We start from the raw sequence: 21,065 nt of genomic DNA, 5'->3' as shown, positions 1-21,065 counted from the left end.
AGTAGAGTTCTCTGAGAAAGGTCACAAGAACCTTGTCCATTCCCATGTTGGTCAAAACTGACCATAGTATTGCATGGCTGACACAGTCAAAAGCGGCAGAGAGGTCGACATATACCATGTACATCTCTCGCGCTTTGCCGAGACATATTTTCCCATCAGCAAGACCAGGTTCAGGGCTTGTTCCGTTGTTCCGTGGCCCTCTCGGAAACCATACTGGATGTCCGAGAGGGTCCCGGTATCGTCCACCCACTCCTGTAAACGCTGGAGAACCACTCTGCCCAGTACTTTCCCCAGTGAGTCCAGGAGGGAGATTGGGCGATAACAGGTCACCTCCTCTCTATTTCCCTTCTTAAAAATGGGCACCAAAATTGATTGGGTCCAGGATGTGAGTAGTCCACATTCCATTGTTGCATCAAACACCCTTTTTATAATCGAGGCCCAGAGATCTAATCTAAATTAAAAAAAATCAACTGGTACCCCATCCGGTCCTGGGGCTTTTCCACTCTTACTGGCGTTCACTGCAGTTATTACCTCATGTAGTTTGATTGCCAATGGAATTGGGAATGGATTATCCTGATTTATGCTGTTGTTTCTTTCTATGGGAGCTACTGCTGGAGATTTGCCAAAGATCTTTGCAAAGTGATTTACCCAGGTTTGTCCCTCGATAGCTACTTCTATGCTTGGCTGATCTTTTAAATCCGTCAGGAAAGGTGCTTTTACTACTTTCCAAAATAATTCGCTATTTTTGTTTAGTGAGCTTTCGTGCAGCTGGTCCCATAATGCCTTTTTTAACTCTTCTTTTCTCGCTTTGCACGCCAACTTATACACTATTCTCAGGTTCCTGACCTCCTCTTTATCTCTTATTGTTTGTGTTAATGCTCTCTTTAGCTTTTTATGGGCTGCTGAGCAATCATGGTTAAACCAGCCTTTTCTTTTTTCCATGGTCCCTTTCTGCTTCACGGTAAGGTGTTCATTTACTTTTCCTAGGATCGTTTTAAAGTGGAATAGGACTTTCTCATCAGTTGCCTCCATATCTAGGCACTTCAGTATTGCTGTTTGTGCTGCAATTACAACCTTGTTTGTCAGCTCATTTGGATCAATCTTCCCCCACCCAAGTGTATAGCCATTTATTTTTGTAAGCTGTATATTAGTCTGGGAGAGGGTAGACATTAAGGTTTGGGCTGATAGCTGAGATTAGTCCAGAATTAATTCGAAAATTAAAGCTGAGTGATCGCTTAATGTGTTAATTTTCACTCTGAAATTCAGGGTCCTATTTACAAGGGTCGCTGTGGTGAGGATGTAATCGATTGTGGTTTCACTTCCCCTTCCAAGGTAGGTAGGGTCCAGCTTCCCAAGTAGAGGGTTTGTTTGATTTAATATTACTAGGTCCAAACTGGACATGGTTTCCTTTAAGAAGTCCCCCACCACTGAGTGACTAAAATGGGTTATTTGTTCTTCTGTTTCATGCCCCATGCCACAGATGTTGCTATTTGGCCTTTCGCAGGGATGGTGGTTAAAATCGCCTCCCCAAACAATACTCGGTGGTTCTGGCCCTTGTATTAGTTTCATATCACTAATCAGTTTCTTGCGTAAAACCCCCAATATTTTTATTCTCTTGTTTTCCACTAGATTGTCATAAATGTTAACGAGAAGAATGGTCCTCTTTGTCTTGAATACCAATCTCAAAATCTGATAATGAGATTCTAGGCTAAGTGGAGTAACTACCAGGCCTGGTATAGTATTCGATATGTAAGTTATCAACCCACCTTTAGCTCTCCCATGGGTTCCTGCGATTCCTGCTGAGAAGTAAGTTTTGTACCCTATCAGGTGCATTTCTTTCGTGAGCCAGGTCTCCTGGAGAGCTAGGACTTGAGATTCTTTGGCAAACTCTAAAACACTTCCATCCAGAATTTTTTCTCGGAGACCTGCACAATTCCAAAACATAATTTGAATTTTTTCTACTCTCCTGCCGGAGACCTGACTTTCGTTTATCCTATTTACCTTGTTTGGCACAGGTGCCTCCACCTCCCTGTTATATTCCTCGTGATCTAAAGTGGGTGTAATGCTAGTGTTATTCCCCCTCGTGGAATTTTCCCACTCCCTCTCAGATGGTTGATTGGATTGAGTCAACTGGCTATGTTCTTCGGTGCTACAGTTTTCAACCGTGATGTCTGGGATGATGTCACCAGAAAGAGTGCCTTCTTTTGTCATGGTCCGGTCTTGAATCGAGGGAAGATTGTTGTTAAGTCAATCTAATCCTTCTAGACCGCACAGTGTTGAGAAGGGATTAAATATTGGAATATTAAACTCTGGGAATGGAGTTTGATAGTTGTTATTCAAATTGCTCCAGTATGTCTGGGAGTAGAGTGGTTGCGGGGGTTGGTTAGGGAAATGATTCTGGATAGGTTGATAGCCTACTTCTCTCCACTCTGGACGATGTCTTCTTGTTTGGAAGTGTTTAGGGTTATTTATCAGTTCTCGTGGATAAAAGTAGCTAACATAGTGTGTGGAGATCTTATCTCCGCCTATGGCCTCATACCAGTCTCCTAGGGTTCTTACCGCCCTATGGTCCTTAAAATTAATAATTATCACATCTCCCATTTTGTCTTTTGGTCTTGAGCCCACCCACATGGCACGCCTTACTGACAGGATTTCTCCATTTACATGTGCGGGAAGGGGTCTATTCTGCTTCAACCAATAAATGGTTTTTATTTTTTAAAGCATGATAATTCTCTCTGGCCCCTTCTGCTAGCTCTGGGACTCCTGTCATGACAATTGTATATGGAGCTGATTCCGGAGGCAGATCAACTGTCCTGCGTCTTGGTCTTTTTGAGTACTGTGTTGACTGCTCGCTTGGCTCTCTGGTTGATATATTATTCGTGGGCGGATTAGAATTTGTTGTTGGTAAGAGAGAATTTGTTTGTATAGGATTCTTTGACACAGGGAGGGCTGGGCCTGAAGGTTGTGATAATGCGTTGGTAATTTTACTATGAGGGACCGGGGCTGGGTTAACCATAGGAGGATGCAAGAGGGAAGTAGCAGTGGTCACCGAGGGAGATCCCAAATTACCTGGGGGGATTTGTGAAATAGGGTGTGAGGTTGAAGTGGGCTTGGGCTCAGAGGATCTGTCTTGGGTAGTAACCGATGGTTTCATACTACTCAATGTGGCCTCTAGAATTGTGAGCCTAATCTCCACTTTCTTTATGCTCTCGCTAATAGGCAGGAGCAAGGATCTAAGCAGGAATTCCAGGTTTCCTAAAGGGGCGACGGGGGGTAATACGTTAGATGGATTAATCACAGGGGCTTCAACAAGATCGATAATATTAGCACCTTTGTCGGGGGGAGAATTACACACGTCCACCATCATTCTGCCGGAATTTGGGGCGGGCTTAAAGGCTTTCCCAAAATCAGAATGGGGGATTTTCGTTTTACCATGCCCTCCCCTCGTCTTCCTTCTTCGCTTATTGGGGGGGGGGGGCCATGCAACTTCGCCACAGCAACTATTTTCGGCTTACCTTTTCCAACGTTAGATGCTTTAAGTGGTGGGATAGGTTGAGAAGTTAGATCAATGGCCGCACTACTAGGGCTAGTGGAATCAATAACCTTAGGGGCGTGCTCAATAGGTGGACAGGAGCTAGTAATACAATTCCTCAACAAAAGCGGGACGCCGTCCTGGGATAATGGGTCCTCGCTGGTGCTGGGAGACTCACCCTCTTGGGAGATGGAGGTTTCAGTCAAGGGCCTATTTTTCAGAGTCTCAATAGAGCGGCGTCGCTCGGCCCTACGCTCCGCCAGAGAAGAGTCTTTATCCCCATCCCCACCACCCAGTGTTCGTGTGAAATAAATGTCCAAAGTCCTGTTTTTAACTCCCCCCGCCTTTACGGTGGACCCATCCCAGTGTAGGATGTCGGAGCACTTTGCATCACCCACAAATACAGGGATAATGAATCTTACATGTGTAAATCAGTGTATATAACATATTACATAAGACAAATGGGACTACAAGGTGTAGGATTCATGTAATCCATACTGGTGGCATTTTTTAAGAGTGCTTGCTTTGTAGAAGCACAAACTCAGTATTCAGAATGTAACACAGTAGTTAGGGTTGACTTTACTAATAAAAATGTAGTTCTACCCAAACTATCCCTTTTTAGCAACATTAGTAGAACGAAAGACTCAAAAGAACATAACTTCCTACCCTCTACCATTCCATGTAGTTTGCATGAGGCTTTTTGATGACACTTCATAGGTCACTGTGTTAGATTATGATTGTAATTTATGAACTGCACAGGAAACAAAAGCGTCTCTGTGACGAACACAGTAAGCCAGTAAACTATGCATATAAAAATACTGTTCTGTGATCTGCATGGTACAGGTCCTTTGGAGAAGGCATATTAACCCTCTGCACTACCTTAGATGAGTCAAAACTGCCACTAGACAAAAATCCGATCTCTCTCCAGCAGGAACATTAATCACCAGAGTTATCTTGACACTTTTATTATTGCCTGAAAACTACTAGATATACAAGGAAATTTGCAGCGCGTGCTATCAAAACTGCTGTTTTGCTACAAAAACGCTCCCAGAAGTAAAACCGAACCCCCACCCCCCACCCTTCCAGCCTCCTGGAGAAACGCCGGATGCCCGGTCTGGCAAGTCTGGCCATGGAAACATGTCAGTCACTTATGCGCCCATATCTGATTGTGGGAGCGACCAGGAGATGTTCAACTACAGAGAATAAATTGTGTGTGCCATAAATGACACTTTTTTTTTTTTTTACAAAGAAGCACTTTTATGGTTTCTTGTGTTTTTATTCCCGGATTATACATTGCAGGAAAGTGCTCCTATTGTCATGGTTACCCCTCACTATTTGCCTGCCTCGGGATGCAACTTTAACTGAATGTGCATTGGGTTCTTGCTGATCAGGTTCCCAGTGCCTGTGTTCTTTCCCAAAACGGTACCTTTGTTTCCACAATTGGCACATCTGTGTCTCACATTAAAATCCCCTTGCAAAAGGTACCAGTGGTACCAAGGGCATTGTGACCAGAGAGGGTCCTCGAAGGGCTGCCGCATGCATTATGTCACCCTAAGAGACCCCTCACCAAACACATTCCCACTGCCACTGCAGCCTGCGTGTTTTGGTGCAACTAAAAGCGAAGAGTCGACCTGGCACACATCCCTGTTTACCAGTCCTGCCACCACTGCCAGAGGTATAGGTAAGTCACCCCTACAACAGGCCTTACAGCCCTGAGTCAGGGTGCACAATAAATCCAGTGAGGGCATAACTGCATGAGCAGATATATCCTCATAATGTCTAAGTCTATCCATAGGCATTATAAGTGCATGGTGAAGCCATACCGAGCACATGGGCTGGGAACTTGCCAATAGGAGTTCCATGATGGTTTCACCAACTCCCAAGAGGTTTGGTACCAAACATCTTAGATTAATGAGCCAATACTGATGGCAGTGTTGAATTCCTTAATAAATGCACTCAGAGGGCACATCAGAGGTGAAACCTGAAAACCAACCAACTGCTAGTGTGTACCGGACATGTTTGGAAGTGGCAGGCTGTTGCAGACCAGTTTCTGACCCTTTGAGGTGGGAGCCTTTTGCTTTTGTGGGTCAGAAACAAAGCCTATTCTGGGTGGAGATGCTTCATACCTACCACCAAGCAGGAACAGAATTCAAGGGTGGTGAGCTTCAAAGGCATCCTTCCCTTTGTTATGCCAGCCAGGGCCTCTCCAGCGAGAGGAGATGCTCATCTCCCTGACCACGCCCCACTTTTGGCAGTAAGGACAGTGGAAAAATGTGTAAACAGGAGAGGTATGGTCCCTCTCAGCCACGACCACCCCTAAGGTGTCCTGAGCTGAAGTGACTCCCTTCTTTAAAAATCCACCATGTTGGTTGTGAGGATTTGAGCCAATAGGATTATGGGTATGCCCCCTCCCCAAAGGGAGTGAACATACAAAGGGTGTAGTAATGAGCCTATTGGCTACCTGCCAGTACCTCTAACCCCCCCCTAAATTGAGTATTTAGGGGCACACCTGAACCTTCTTCCTTAGATTCCTGGTTTTATAAAGAAGAAGAAGGACCGAAGAGCCATGCAGCAGTGAAGACTCCAGATGACTTGGCCTCTGGCCCGAGTCTAAGAGGGCAATCTGTTCCAAGAAGCTTCCCCAGCGGACCTATGCTAGAGTCCACCCCAAAGTGACCTTTCCTTGACTTTATGATGAGGTCTGCTGCAAAGGGTCCCCCAAACACGACCAGCTCCGGTAAGACGTCTCCGACATCCAAAGTCAGCCCTACAACCGCAGGCCCCAGCCTTGGGGAGCTCGACTGCCAGAGCCCCTGAGTTCCTGAGCACTCTAACTTACCCCGGAGCCACCAGTTCCCTTAGTCCCGTCTCCTGGTCGGAGCCTGCAGCCTTTGTTCGAAATCTTCATTCTCCATTGATTTGCATTGGGCACCCGACGCTGTGTTGGCACTCTGCACCCAGCTGTCTCTGTGCTGCTGAGGGTGTGTATTTGGTGCTGCCTTGCGCCCCCCTCAGTGATAGTCTTAACCCCTGGAGAATGACCCCCTCCCCCAACTCTGATTTGACTTACCTGCAACTGCACCTCTTTGCGTGCCCTTCGTCTCCATTGACTAACATTGGGCCCCTGTGACCACATTTGATCTCTGCACCCAGCTGCACTAGTGCAGCTGGGGGTGAAGTCTCTACATTTACCTGACCCTTGCCCAGTGCTGCTCGTAAAACCCGAACACTGGATTTGTAAGTTGTTTTACTTAGCTGTAAAATAGCATGATTGTTTCCTTCCGTAGGTTAACAATGAACTGTTTGAAAAATTCACTAAATGTCCACTTTTTATACTTAAAAATTGTGATAGTTCAACACGTATTTTATTGCAACTAAGTATCTTTGGTTCTAAGTAATAATCCAAGACCAACAGTTTGTAAAAATATTACTTTTTGTATGTTTAAGTCATTGAGTGTGTTTAATAATTTCTTGCCCAAGTGTGTACAACAAATGCTTAACAAAGCCTACTGATAAGCCTAACTGCTCGCCCACACTACCACAAAAGAGCATTAGTATTATCTACTTTAGCCTCTGTAAAGCCTATGGGGATCCACTGGAATCTGTATATACTATACCAAAGTAAGGTATAGTGTGCATAGAAACAGCTTCCTACATGCATATTTAGCCAAACAGCAGTTATCCAAACAATCATGATGTGAGCAGCTACAAAAACCTAGATAAGGACCAGAAAGACCTTTGGAGACCAACTTAAATAGGAGAGCTAGTACCAAATGAGCTCTAGTTGTGCACGGTGTATCTATCACCTATCCCTGTGGATTGGGAGTTGCATCTGTTCCCAAAGTCAGAGAGAGCGAGTGATATTTGGTTTGGGGTTTCTTTTTTATTGGGCTTTCTTATTTATCTGCAACTTCCCTGCGCCATCTTGAATTAAGAAGCTTCTTTCCATGGTGCTACCTGGGATGGCAGAGAGCACACAACAGAATAAAACCGCTATCCGCAGGGTGGCTGGTTCCTAGGTCCTTCTCAGAACTAAACTCTGTAGTGGTTTGCAAAATGTATTGTGATAGGTACAAAAAGGTGGTGACTGCATATTGACATGGTGGCTGTGAGTTGGCCCCTTGAGCGCACAGATATGAGTGTCACCTTCTGATTTATTCAACTTCCTCACTGACAAAAACAGAAGTGAACGTTTGCTGGTCCATTATTTGCTTAAAGTAGCATGTCAGTGTATTTCATATTGTTGTTTGCAAACTGTATTGTGTGCAAAAACCTGCGAAAAGCATCAGAAAGCAGTGGCCTGTTAGGTGATCCTCTTCAGTGCCTACAGAGAACTCTGTCACTGAAGAGCAATCTAGACCACATTTTCTGGAAGATAAGAAAGGTATTTATAATGTGTGGGGAGATCATCAGCTGGGTTTAAAGGTTGGAGCTTGTGCAAATAAATGTTGTCTGGCACTGTTATATTGACCACTATCTGCACTATACGTGAAGGTACAGAAGAGTTCAGCTTATGGGTTGTTACGAGGTTGGGTCTTTGGAGAGGCAGGAAGAGATTTTGTGCATCATTATTGGATACCTCTCTGTATTTGTGCTAGTGATTTTATGAGAACTACTAAATGTTTCAGATGTGATTTTTCCTTTTTGATTGTATAATTAGACATTGTGGCTGACGAAGAAACATTAAACAGTGTGCAGCAAGCTTTGGACTGCTGACTTTCAGCTGTGGAATAACCACTAATGTTTTGCAATGTGGCTCTCCTCTGTTGGAAAGCACATGCAAATAGTAACTATGACTCCAGTGTGAAGGCCTCTGAGCTTTGTAGCTCTTACTTACCTCTGGGGAAGTCTTTAAATATTGGCTATAATGAGCCTCCGTTCTGTGGGAAGGTAATAGAAGACATGACATGCATTGCTGCACCAACACTTCTGTCGGGGCCTGTTACAACTATGTGTTCACTTCAGAGGCTCACTATTGTAGGAATCATGATCCTACTCAAGCCCTGATTATATACGGTCATATTTCAGACCTGAATGTGGTATACAGTAGTTAGCGGGTGCACAATATGCATCCTAATTCGAGATGCACTCCCTGGAGTTGAGAATTATGGACACTTTCTCTCCGCCCAGAGCTGTGTATAGAATAACTTCGATTTTCCACCTCTGAAAATTGCCCCGATTTTGTAATCTAGTTTCAGGGATGCACATGAAATGAGATTTGCGGCCTAACAGTAACCAGTGCCTCAGAGACACCTCCAATCCTTTACTACATAAAGTGACGTCTGTGAATTGAGTGACCACTGCCTTAACCCAGTCTCTTGAAGTCATGTAGTCTAGTAGGAAAGAGGAGAGACATTTCCTGGGCTGTTGTAGTAAGGCGGGCTGTTATAGTAAGGCAGTCTGTGCTTTGACTGTTGGTTCACCTGTCTATCAACAAGTGCACCATTTACAGTAATATAAATCCTCACACTGTTCTTAAAGCTCAACAAGCTCTTTTTGTTTCTTCCTGCCTTGCTTTATTGTCTTGGTGAACTCCACAATCTGCAAACACATGGAGGATGTGTCAGGGTTTCTTGTAGTCAGTTGGTAAGAGGTGTGCACAAAGCGCCATAGTAGAGGGTGGGTGTTTCTTCCTAGAACTAACCAGGCCTTATAAAAAGATGGTGGTTTATTTATTTATTTATTTATTTTATTTTATTTTAGAGGTTTTATATAGCGCTGGCTGGACCCGGGGGTATCAGAGCGCTTTACATTTTAGAGACAAGAAAGGTCAATAAGACAGGGGACATACATAGCATCAATGTATATAAACAACATAAAAGTCTCCGCCTGACAGATTTCAAAAAGATAAATATGGGAAATAAGCACAACAAAATGTGTAAAATGTGATAAATCAAAAATATCAAAAGGCACAAATTGAAAAAAAGCAGAAAATTGCAGGGTCAGGATAGGAAGGTTAGTGGTCCGTTAGGTTGGTAAGGAAGAGAAGCGGGAGGGGCAGAAATGGGGGGAGGGTAGAAGAGGATGCGGGCTGAGGGTGGACATGGGAAGGGGGGAGCAAGGAGGAGTGAAGGTGGTAAACAAGGAGGGGGAAGTGACGAGGAGAAAGGGCGAGTAAGGCTAAAAACAAGGGAGGGCGAATGCATCTAGGGTCGGACAGATGTAGCCAGAGACAGAGAACAGATATGGATTAGGGTCCCCAGTATTTATTGAGGAGATGTAGTTTGAGTTCTTTTTTTAAACTAGAGTAGGAAGGGTTGCAGCGAAGGTCAGTTGGAAGGGCATTCCAAATGCAAGGAGCGTTGCCAGAAAAGGATCTAGACTGGGTGGTTTTCTTTTTTAGAAGGGGGGATAAGAAGGAGGGTGTTAGTACTTCTCAAGGAACGGGAGCAACCAGCTTTAGTCAGTTTGCTAGCGAGGTAGGTCGGTGTATTCTGATGGAGAATTTTGTGTGTAATGCAGGCCGTTTTGTAAACGGATCTACCTTCAATGGGGAGCCATTGAAGGTAGTTTATTGGAGTTTATGGATGCTGAAACGATTGTTGGGAGATGTAGGCTTTTCTGTATCTGTTCTTTGGATGGTGAAACATCTTTCTTAAAGAGGGGGCACAAACATATGCCCCACAGGTGGTAGGTCACTTGCAGGAGGATGTTCAGGTGTTGTGTCCAAAAATCAAGACTCTGAGACACTAGGCTCCTCTGAGCCTTTGAGTAGGGTGAAATTACTGGCACAAAAACACTGTTCAATATAGAACAATCTCAGAGGTTTCTCTCAGGTAATTTTTTACATTCTCTTTAAGCAGCATTTATATATTTTTTTAGCCGTTTTCCATATGCACTTGCATTCCATCAATATTATTTTATTATAGCATCTTTTTTAGTTTAGTATGATGTAATACCAGCTCTTTACAATTTTTCTGGTGCTGCATCAAATACATCTATGTAATCTTAAATTATTCTGAGTCTCCAAGCAATCTAAGCACATCTTTTTTATTTTCGTACACATTGATTTTTGTTATTAATCCTTTACCTGCGACTAGGAAAATGAGGAGCTTAGAAACCTTTAGGGAACTTAGGGCCAGATGTAGGTAGGAATCATTTACCGATTTTTAATTACCGAATCATACCGATTCGGTAATTAAAAATCGGTAAATAAGAAGGGGGGGTATGTAGGAACATCCAGATGTTCCATTTACCGAATCGGAAAATATCTGTATTTACCGATTCGGTATTTACCGAATCGGTAAATACAGATATTGCCAAGGGTGCAGGGGGTGTCACTTTGACACCCTCTAGCACCCCCAAAAAAGGTTCGGGGGCCATGTGGCAGGCATACCTGCCCTAAGGGCAGGTCTGCCTGTCATATGGCACAGGTGTGCATGCACACATGTGCATGCACACCTGAATCGGTATTTTACCATCAAATATATTTGATGGTAAAATACAGATTCGGTAAGGGTTGTGGGACTCAGAAGAGTCCCACCTACATATCAAAAATATCGAATAGGTATAACTACCGAATCGGTATTTTACAGAATCGGTAAATTTACCGATCGGTAAATTTACCGATTCTGTAAAATATGTGTCCCTACATACCAAAGCTCAAATACAGGTCGGTAACGGCCGAAAATACCGGTTTTCGGCCGTTACCGACCGACCTACATCGGGCCCTTAGTCACTATAAAGACTGTGTCAACTCCTACTCGAACCCAACTACAAGGCACTATAAGGCAGTCTCTTCACAGCCACTAGAACTCTGCTATTAATGAATAATGTGCACAATTATTAAATATGTTTTAGCCAGGGTACAAGTCCTAAAAAAAGAAGTGGGGGGATGCTGACGTCACAACAGGAAGTGACGTCACGAAAGGTGGCTTGCACCATCAGACTCATTGCCTCAGAGAAGCCAGCACGTGAGCAGCGTTCTGAATGAGCTCCGATCTCGCCCCAGAGAGGCCAAAGAGTGAATGTGTGGCTCCATTTGCTCCAGTAATCGAGCTCCTGGTAAAATAAGTGGGGGGACGCCGTCCACCCGCGTGGTACCATGACTCGAGCCCTGGTTTTAGCCTTAAAAATACTAAATGTGATTTCAGTTTTGTGTAAAGTGTATGGCCCCACCACCTTGCAGATAGGATCCATATTTCCTATCAGTTACGTCCCTCCATGACAATAATCCACCCACCTCCATCTGCAAATGCAACAAGGCTCTTGTCAAGCTGCATCAAATGTTTCCCTTTATCTCAAATAACGTCCTCCTGAAAATGTAAGAAGCTCAGTGAACCACGAATTTCCACGTTCTGAAACGTTAAGTGTTTACGTGAACCAATTCACACAGAATTACAGAATACCTTTGATCATTACAGACTAATTTCAAGGTTTATAGAGGTAACTGATACTTTGAAGAGTTCTATTTTTCCTTTTAGGCTGACAACGCATCATCTTGTGTAAGGCTGTGTTTCTTATTTCACTTTAGTTACGGGGAAATTTCGTCTTCTCCGGTTCTGTTGAGCGTGCATTTAAAAAGTATTTTCATGATTTGCCTTTGCATCTGGGAGCCCACGTCCACATTTATGCAATTGCATCCAATATTATTTCAAATGTAGTGGCATTTCAATCGTTGTTAGCATACAGGTCAACCTAATGCTTTATAAACTCAACAGATTGAAGACGACAAATTGGATAAGAAACATTTTGATTCTTGAATGTTAATACAAGAGCCGATTATTGGGGTCTAGGGGTAGAGGTGTGGACCAAAGATGGTCAAAAGATAATAGACTAGTGATAATCCCTCCAAAACCTTTATATGTAAATATGTTTATTTATGCATATCGATTTGAAATACACGTATTCATTTATGCTATTTTGCAATTGCAGAATATATTTCTAACTCAGCATGGACAGATTAAGTTGGGAGACTTTGGGTCTGCTCGTCTTCTCATCAGGTATGTAAGTTTACGTTGTATTTATGAATGAATGTGTGCCATTATTCAAAAGGAACTGCTTAAGTGACTTGACTACAATGTGAGGAGAGATCAGCAGCAGTTGTGTGTAACAGGACCCCCAACTAGTTTCAATATATTTAGTGCCTTGGTCTGAACATTTTATAGGGGTTCTTCATTTTGTTTACATATTTATAATGGTTGGACCGTTCCTCGAGGCAGGAGAGCATGGCCATAACTAAAAAGAATGTTGAAACGTCACCATTAAAAATAATCACTTTTTATACATATACAAATCTTAATTAAGACCTGGTGGAAAATATCTCAATCTGAACTCCTACATCAAGGCAAATAGTGCCATGAATTCAGTTCATTTAAACAAAGCGCTGATTTGTCACATATAAATCTAATAGCAGGATGTATAAAAAGTGTTCAAAAATGAAACTGCTTATGACTTATACATTATTAAAGTATCCTTAGGAACCTTGAGAAATGTTAGTTCTTTACATATTGTGACAGATTTCTTTGACACGCAAGCATGGTGAGACTTTCTGCAGAGTGGCTGGGAAACTTTTCCGCACCTAGGAATACTGAGGGAGAAGTAAAGTTGATTTTTGTTTCACCCAAGGAAGGCCATGGCATGCTACTAATTTTCGGCAAGTTATGAGGGAACAACAAGGACATCTATTCGCACAAATATAGAGTTTCCTGAATCTTGAGAGATATAAACTTGATGCACACATTGTAAGTCTCTTCATTGGCTGCCACTTATTGCACCCTTAACTTCCATACAAACTGGAGAAATATGGTAAAACACCCCTGCTCTGCTGAATAACACCAAGATCTCCAACAGAGTTTATACCTCAAACACTGTGAGAATAGAGTGATTTAAGATAACTGCTGTAGCGCTCACATGGGCTGGATCTGGGATGACATGCAGTCAAGTGCCAGGACAAGAGTCCCAAGTAGAGAGATACAAAGTCTTACATAAACGACTATTTGTTTGTAGGCATTGTTTTATAGAGGAACCTATCTAAAATGCTTGGAGATTTTCAGGGAACCGTGGACCTCCGTCATTGTAAAAAAAAAAGCTTCTTGAGAAATTCTCAGGATATTAGGTTTCCTGTAAAGCAGAGTAGCTCTCATAGATCTGAGAAAATGGCAATTAATTCCAGACAGCATGAATTAAATTGGAGAATGTTTTACCACCATTATGTGTCTTCTGGGTCCATAGCACAATTACAAGGCTATTCTGCTGCATGGAAAAGCACAAGATACATCATAGGGGACCAGTTGACGACTAAGCTTTACATGGCATGTCACTAGTTTCTTTAACACCCAGGCAGAGAACCTAACATGATTCATCTGATGAACCGGTATACTGCTAAGAGTGTGTAATGAGATGATGCATGATTATATTTACGGAAACCTATTAGGAGGGAAGCCGCAACTAAAGTCGAAGCACTGAAGGTTTCTTTCGAGGCACAAGATGGTAGAGCTCATTAGTACCAAAAGTCTTTGTTTCCCTATTAAAAACCATTTTTCAAACCAACAGTGATTGCAATGGGGTCTGCATCCAGGACTGAAATAACAGTTTATACAAAACGTCAGACATTGCATTTGCACAACAATCACAAAGGTCTAACGGCCAGGCACAGTCATTGATGTGAATGAATGGTGGAAGAATACTGGCAAGAGATGATAGATTCAAATACACATCTTAGCAATAATAATTAAAAATGGGCATTCTTCATACTCTGGCACCTCTAACACTTTTATGGGCCTGATTAAGGAACCTGCCATTATGGCCCACTATTTACTTGTGCACCTGTTTTTTATCCCAAGTTGACAAGATTCTTCTTCTGCATTCTCGTGGGTATTAGTGGGAATGCATTGCAGGGAGGTTCCTACATTTAGCAGAGTAAAAGTAGATCCCTTCATTCTCATGCATTGTTTGTGGCAGTAACAAACAAGTTACTTACCTTTGGTAACGATGTATCTGTAAGAGACATAGGTTAGTTGTAGATTCCTTACCTTAGAATAGATACCCCAGCAATACTATCCCCAGAGGAGGGTCTGCAAACTAAGTTCACACCAGCAATTCCTGGAGGAACGAACAGGCAAATTAGCCCCCCCCCACCCCCGGACTTGGCTGTCCAGGCAGTAATGTCTGGTGAACGTGTGCAAAGATGCCCATGTGGCCGCCTGGCAGATGTCAAAGAGTGGGACTCCACGTGCCAATGCAGTGGTTGCTGCCGTAGCCCTAGTGGAATGAGCCCGCAGCCCCACTGGAGATTCCTTTTTCGCTAAAGCGTAACAGATTTTATTACAAAGGACAACCCATTGAGAGATGGTATACTTTTGAACAGCCCGACCATTTTTGCCACCCACATAGCCAACGAAGAGTTGATCATCCACCTGGAAATCTTTTGTGCAGTCAAGGTAGAAGGACAGGGCACGTTTAGGGTCCAGACGGGGGAGACTCTCCTCCTTGGACGGATGCGGAGGTGGGGAAAAGGTGGACAAAGTGATAGTTTGTCCTACATGAAATGGTGTAACCACTTTAGGAAGGAACGAAGACCCAGTACTAAGTACCACTTTGTCCAGATGTGCAGCGAAGAAAGGGGGCTTGGAAGATAGAGCATGAAGCTCAATCATCCTGTGAGCAGAGGTGATGGCAACAAGGAGGGCAGTTTTCATAGTGAGTAGCCTGAGAGGACAGTTCTGAAGAGGCTCTAAGGGAGCATACATAAGATAAATGAGAAAAAGATTCAATTCCCACTGGGGCATTATGAAAGGAGATGGGGGGAAAGAACAAGTTAATTACCTTTGGTAATGGTGTATCTGTAAGAGACATATGTTAGTTATAGATTCCTTACCTTAGAATGATCCCCAGGCGTCAGACTGGATCCAGAGAATCTTTTCTTAACAGTACCCCTGCGCGTCAGTAGGTGGCGTCGGTCAACTCCTCGTCCGTAGTCGTGGTCGCCGGAATGACATCGCGGTGCCTACTTAAACGCTACCCCTGCACGCTGCAATCAGTTCTGACACGACTTTCCTCGCCAAAAGCTCAGAGCCATGAAAGACATTGACCACTGGTGTGCAACAACTAGGGCCCTGCAAGGGAGTCCCTATCCCTAGAAGTCAGTTAGCAGAGCGGGAAGGATGGGTGGGGCGGTAAGGAATCTATAATTAACATATGTCTCTTACAGATACATCGTTACCGAAGGTAAGTAACTTGTTCATCTGAAAGAGACAGTTACTTATAGATACCTTACCTTAGAATAGATACCCCAGCAATACCAACCCTGTAGGAGGGTCTCCAAACTAAGTTCTCACTAGAAGGTGCTGGAGGACAGAACGGGCAAAATAGCCGTCCCTCCGGACTTGGCTGTCCAGGCAGTAATGTCTGGTGAACGGGTGCAAGGATGCCGAAGTGGCTGCCTGGCAGATGTCAAGAAGTGGGACTCCATGTGCCAATGCAGTGGTTGCTGTTGTAGCTACTGTGGAATGAGCACGCAGCCCCACTGGAGGTTCTTTTTTCACTAAAGCGTAGTTGATCTTTATGCAAAGGACAACCCATCGAGGGATGGTACGCTTTTGAAAAGCCCGGCCTTTCTTGGCACCTACATAGCCAACGAAGAGTTGATCATCCACCTGGAAGTCTTTTGTACGGTCAAGGTAGAAAGATAGCTCATGTTTAGGGTCCAGACGGTGCAGTCTATTCTCCTTGGAAGGGTGCTGAGGTGGGAAAAAGTGGGCAATGTGAAATGGTGAAACCACTTTAGGAAGGAGCGAAGGCCTCGTCCTAAGCACCACTTTGTCTCGATGCACAGAGAAGAAAGGGGGTTTAGAAGATAGAGCTTGAAGCTCACTCACTCTGCAAGCAGAGGTGATGGCAACATGGAAGGCAGTTTTCAGAGTGAGGAGCCTGAGAGGACAGTTGTGAAGGGCCTCAAAGGGGGCACACATAAGATAAGTTAAAACAAGGCACAAGTCCCACTGGGGCATTATGAATGGAGAAGGAGGAAAGAAATTAGCAATGCCCTTAAATAATCTATGTACAATAGGGGACTTGAATAAAGAAGGCTGATCTGTTAGCCGAAGGAAAGCAGAAATAGCTGCAAGGTAGCCTTTAAAAGCGCCCAAGGCAAAGCCCTGCTGGGATAAAAAAAAGTATATACAGAAGGACCTCTGTGGCATGGTGCACAGCAAAGGCTGTGGATCCCCTCTATGCCCCTCTTTGAAAGTTGTTCCGTCTACAGGCGTATACCGTTTACGTGGAGGAATGCCTGGCTGCCAAGATGACATTGCAGACATTGAGTGGAAGGTCAAAAACTGTCAACTGTCGCCGCTTATCTCCATGCAAGGAGGTGGAGGCTGGACAGGTTTGGGTGGAGAACCGTCACATGCTGATGCGACAGGAGATCCTCCCGAAAGGGCAGTTGGATCGATGGCCATGCTCAAGAGCTCGGGGTACCAGACCCTTCGTGCCCAGTCCGGGGCCACAAGACTAACTTGGGCCCAGTGGTGCTTGATCTTCTTCAGCACTCGGGGCAGAAGTGGTACAGGTGGAAAGGCATACAGGAGGCCGCAACTCCACTTGTGACAAAAGGCATCGTTGAGCCTTGGAAATGCGCAGAATTGCTGACATTGCACGTTCTCTTCTTTGGTGAAATGATCTACCGAAGGCTCTCCCCACCGATGAAAGAGACCTTGCACCACCTCTGAGTGAAGACGCCAGTCATGATCTACCATGCACCGACGGCTAAGTTTGTCTGCCCTGGCGTCCAGAGATCCTGCCAGGTGTTGAACCACCAGGAACATGCCCTGATGTTCCAGCGATGTCCAGAGGCCATAAGCCTCTTGACATAGGGTCCACAACTCCACCCCATCCTGTTTGTTGCTGTATCACTTGGCAGTGATGCTGTCTGTGAACACCTGCACAACCTTCCCTTTGAGAGAGGGAAGAAATGCTTTCAGTTCCAGGCGGATCGCACAGAGCTCCAACAAGTTGATATGGAGCTCGGACTCCGCCAGAGACCAGACTCCTCTGATCTCTCCAAGATGGCCGCCCCATGACGCATGTCACTACTGGGAGGTCTGGTTGGGGAGGGAGAGGGATCTGCCTCTGACCCAAGCTTGGTTCGCTAACGACCACTGCAGTTGTTGTGCAGTTCTCTCCGAGATCTGGATGTAGTCGGAAAGATTCCCCTGATGCTGCGCCCACTGGAACTTTAGCTCTCACTGCAGAGCTTGCATATGCCATCTGGCATGATCCACCAGCAGGATGCAGGAGGCCATAAGGCCCAGCAGCCTCAGGGCAATTCTCACCGAAATCCATGATAGAGGCTGAAACATTGGTATCATAGCCCCTATATCCCGGACTCGCTACTCAGGAGGATATGCCCAAAACTGCACTGTGTCCAGAACAACTCGGATGAAAGAGAGACAGAGAGGCTGAGAGGTGTGTGTTTTGAGTTAGTAATTGAGGGCTCTGAGGTCTGGGATAGGATGAAGGCCTCCACCCTTCTTTGGGACCAGGAAGTAGCGGGAATAGCAACCACTGCCTACTTCGGGACCGGGAACCCTCTCTATAATTCCCTTGGAGTTGAGACTCCCTTCCAGAGCAAGGCAAGGTGATCCCCCATCAGCCGAGCCATAGATGGAGGGGTAGTCTTGAAGGGGAGGGAGTTGCCCCTTTGAACGATTTTCAACACCCACCTGTCCGATGTCATGTTTTACCAGTGGTGGAGATTATGGCATTTTCTGCCAACGACTAGCCAAGAGTGATCATGGGGGATCAGACTAGGAAGGTTTTGCGGTGGAGGAGGGGATGGTGACTTGGCTTGACTTCTGGTTCCCTGACCCTCGCGGCTGGGGTGAACCGTGTCCATGGCCCCGCAGAGGTTGCTTAACTTGAGGGGCCCTCTGGCCAGGGTAGAGTTGGCACGGCTGATAGCCCCTTCTGTAGCCATGAAAGGAGCGGAAATTGGATGAAGCCCTGGGGGCGGTAGTGAGCCCCAAGTACTTGGCCAAGGTCCACGAGTCCTTAAAGCACTGAAGGGCAGCATTGCCTTGTCTCCGAAGAGACTACAGCCATCAAAGGGCATGTCCAGGAGGTTAACCTGGACATCCCTCTAAAAACCAGATGTTCTCAGCCAGGCGTGGCAACGAACTGCCACCGTCGTGGAAATCGCTCTGCCTAGTGAGTCAGTCGTGTCCAAGCCACATCTGATGGTGAACTTAGCTACGTCTCTCCCATCTGATATAGCTTGGGAGAGTAGAGCCCAGTCCTCCTCCAAAACTCTAGGCAGCACTTGCACTACCGTATCCCATATGGAATGGGAGTAACAGCCCAAGAGGCATGCAGTATTCAAAATTTTCTTTCCGAAGTTCTCCAGCCTCTTGGATTCCCTGTCTGCGGGTATGGAAGGGAATGTGTCACGAGAAGTGGAAGCTTGGACCACCGAGCTATGGGGGTGGGGTTATGGTATGTTATGTTAGTCCAACTTGTATAACGCAACAGCTGCCTCAGTGAAGAGGCGTCCCGGTGCTTACTACAGGCAGACTGAAAAATAGAGCCGAAGCCGCAGGGAAGAGATTAATTTTGATTGCCTTCCTAAACCTCAGGTAGTTCTCCAGGCTGCGAATGTGAAGGGGGAGGGAGTTTCAAAGCTTGGCCGCTAGACAGCGGACAGATCGTCCCCCAGCACGTAAGCGTTTTACCCATGGGACAAGAGCTAGACATGACCCCATAGAGCGCAGATGGTGCGTGGGTGTGTATGGTACCAATACGTCAGTCAAGATACACGGGGACGAGAGTTTCAAGATTTTAAAGGCCAGGCAGAGAGCTTTAAATTCTATGAGCTTGGCCACAGGCAGCCAGTGTAGTCGCCGGATTGCACCCAAAATGGGGTGTCTTCTCGGGAGTCCTAGAAGAGCTCTGGCAGCTGCACTTTGGACCCTTTGTAGGCGCATGACCTCAGCTTTATTCACCCACCAAAAAAGCGATTTTGGCATAGTCAAGCCAAGACAACATGGCTGCCTGGACAATCAGTTGTCTAGTGGACGGGTCAAAATAACCCAAAAGGGGTTTCAGTCCTCCTAGTAGACCAAAGCACGGGCCTGCTATTTTCTTGCTGTGGTCCTGAAAACTGAGGTTTGAATCCATCCATACCCCTAGGTTTTTCACCGCCGACTTAGGGTACGGAGCGCTCCCCAGGGTGTTGGGCCTCCAGTTCTCACTCCAAAGTTTGATGTTTTTACCCACCAACAACACCTCCGATTTATTAGCATTAAGCTGGAGGCAGTTAGCGGTCATCCACTCCGCGACCGCCTGCTTCTTAACTTTAGGGGCATCCTGCGTAGAATCGTCAGAGAGAACCACCACTAACTGCGTGTCGTCGGCGTAAGAAACAATGGAGAGGCCCCTGTCCCTGGCTATCACTGGCAGATGTTGTACGTACAGGTTAAAAAATACGGGACTCAGGGCAGAGCCCTGTGGCACACCCTGGCCGATAGACTGGACACGGGAAAGAAAAGGCGGAGCAGACACCTGAAAAGTTCTTTCAGAAAGGAAAGATCTAAACCATTCCAAGGCAGAACCACTGATTCCTGTCTCCTCCAGGCAATTTAAAAGGATCTGGTGGGGTACAGTGTCGAACGCGGCACTGAGATCTAACAAGATCAGTGCCGCGGTGGTGCCCGCATCAAGAACAGTCCACAGATGTTCAGTCACAGCAAGGAGCGCTGTCTCCGTACTGTGCCCTGGGTGGAAAACATTTTGCATGGGATCCAGAATGCCGTTGGTGTTCAAAAACGCTGTAAGGCTGGTGTGAATATGTGCCTCAGTGATTTTAGCTGCCCATGGTAGAAGAGAAATTGGGTGGATGTTTTCTAATTTTGCTGGATCAAGCGACGGCTTTTTGAGAAGGGGACCTACCATAGCCTGTGTCCATTGCCTCGGAACAGTTGCTGTGGAGAGAGAGGTATTAATCAACTGGCACAGAGGCGCCAAGACCACAGGCAGAGATTTTAAAAACTGGTCCGGTTGAAGAGGGTCTGCAGGGGAGCCAGATTTAATTTAGCTGCAGAGCAGACGAAGCTCATCCTGATCGACATGAGGAAAAGCCGTAAGAGTGTAAACGTTAGAGGGTCTGGATACAGGACTGGGGCAGACAGGGGCCAGAGGAAATTACTTATATATAGTCTCCACTTGTTTTTACAAAAAAAGTGGCAAGGTCCTCACAGTGCTGGTTAGACATGATCACAGAGGCCACAGGAGTTTTCCTGAGTGTAAAGTAATTAAGTATTTAAAAAATGCATTTGGTAGGATGACTACTAGACTGAATTTCCTTAGCAAAGTAAGCAGCCTGCTCAGCCTGTATGGCCTGATGATACCCCTTTGATGGCCGTCTGATAACATCTCTTAGCCGGCAGATCATAATCCCTTCTCTATGCCCGTTCCAGCTTTTTACATGCTTTACGCATAACAGCCAGTCTGTCGGAAAACCAAGAATTGGCATGAGAAGTACGGCACTTAGACCAATTGGCCGGGATAAGAGAGTCCAGCACTTGGAGAATCCAGTCAC

The 21,065-nt window shown here is 45.3% G+C and overlaps 1 protein-coding gene across 1 annotated transcript in view; it reads left to right on the top strand.

Moving 5' to 3' along the window:
• LOC144772734 (serine/threonine-protein kinase Nek3-like) overlaps positions 1-21,065 on the top strand; it is a 263,235-nt gene that overhangs the window by 144,728 nt on the left and 97,442 nt on the right. Inside the window, exon 6 of the mRNA XM_078657269.1 lies at positions 12,407-12,474. Coding sequence (XP_078513395.1) covers positions 12,407-12,474 — 68 coding nt within the window. The remainder of the gene's footprint in view (positions 1-12,406; positions 12,475-21,065) is intronic.

Source organism: Lissotriton helveticus, chromosome 8 (assembly GCF_964261635.1).
Source record: "Lissotriton helveticus chromosome 8, aLisHel1.1, whole genome shotgun sequence".
NCBI classification, from domain to species: Eukaryota; Metazoa; Chordata; class Amphibia; order Caudata; family Salamandridae; genus Lissotriton; species Lissotriton helveticus.
Note: the sequence above shows the minus strand (reverse complement) of the source record. Positions and strands in the feature narration are given on the sequence as shown.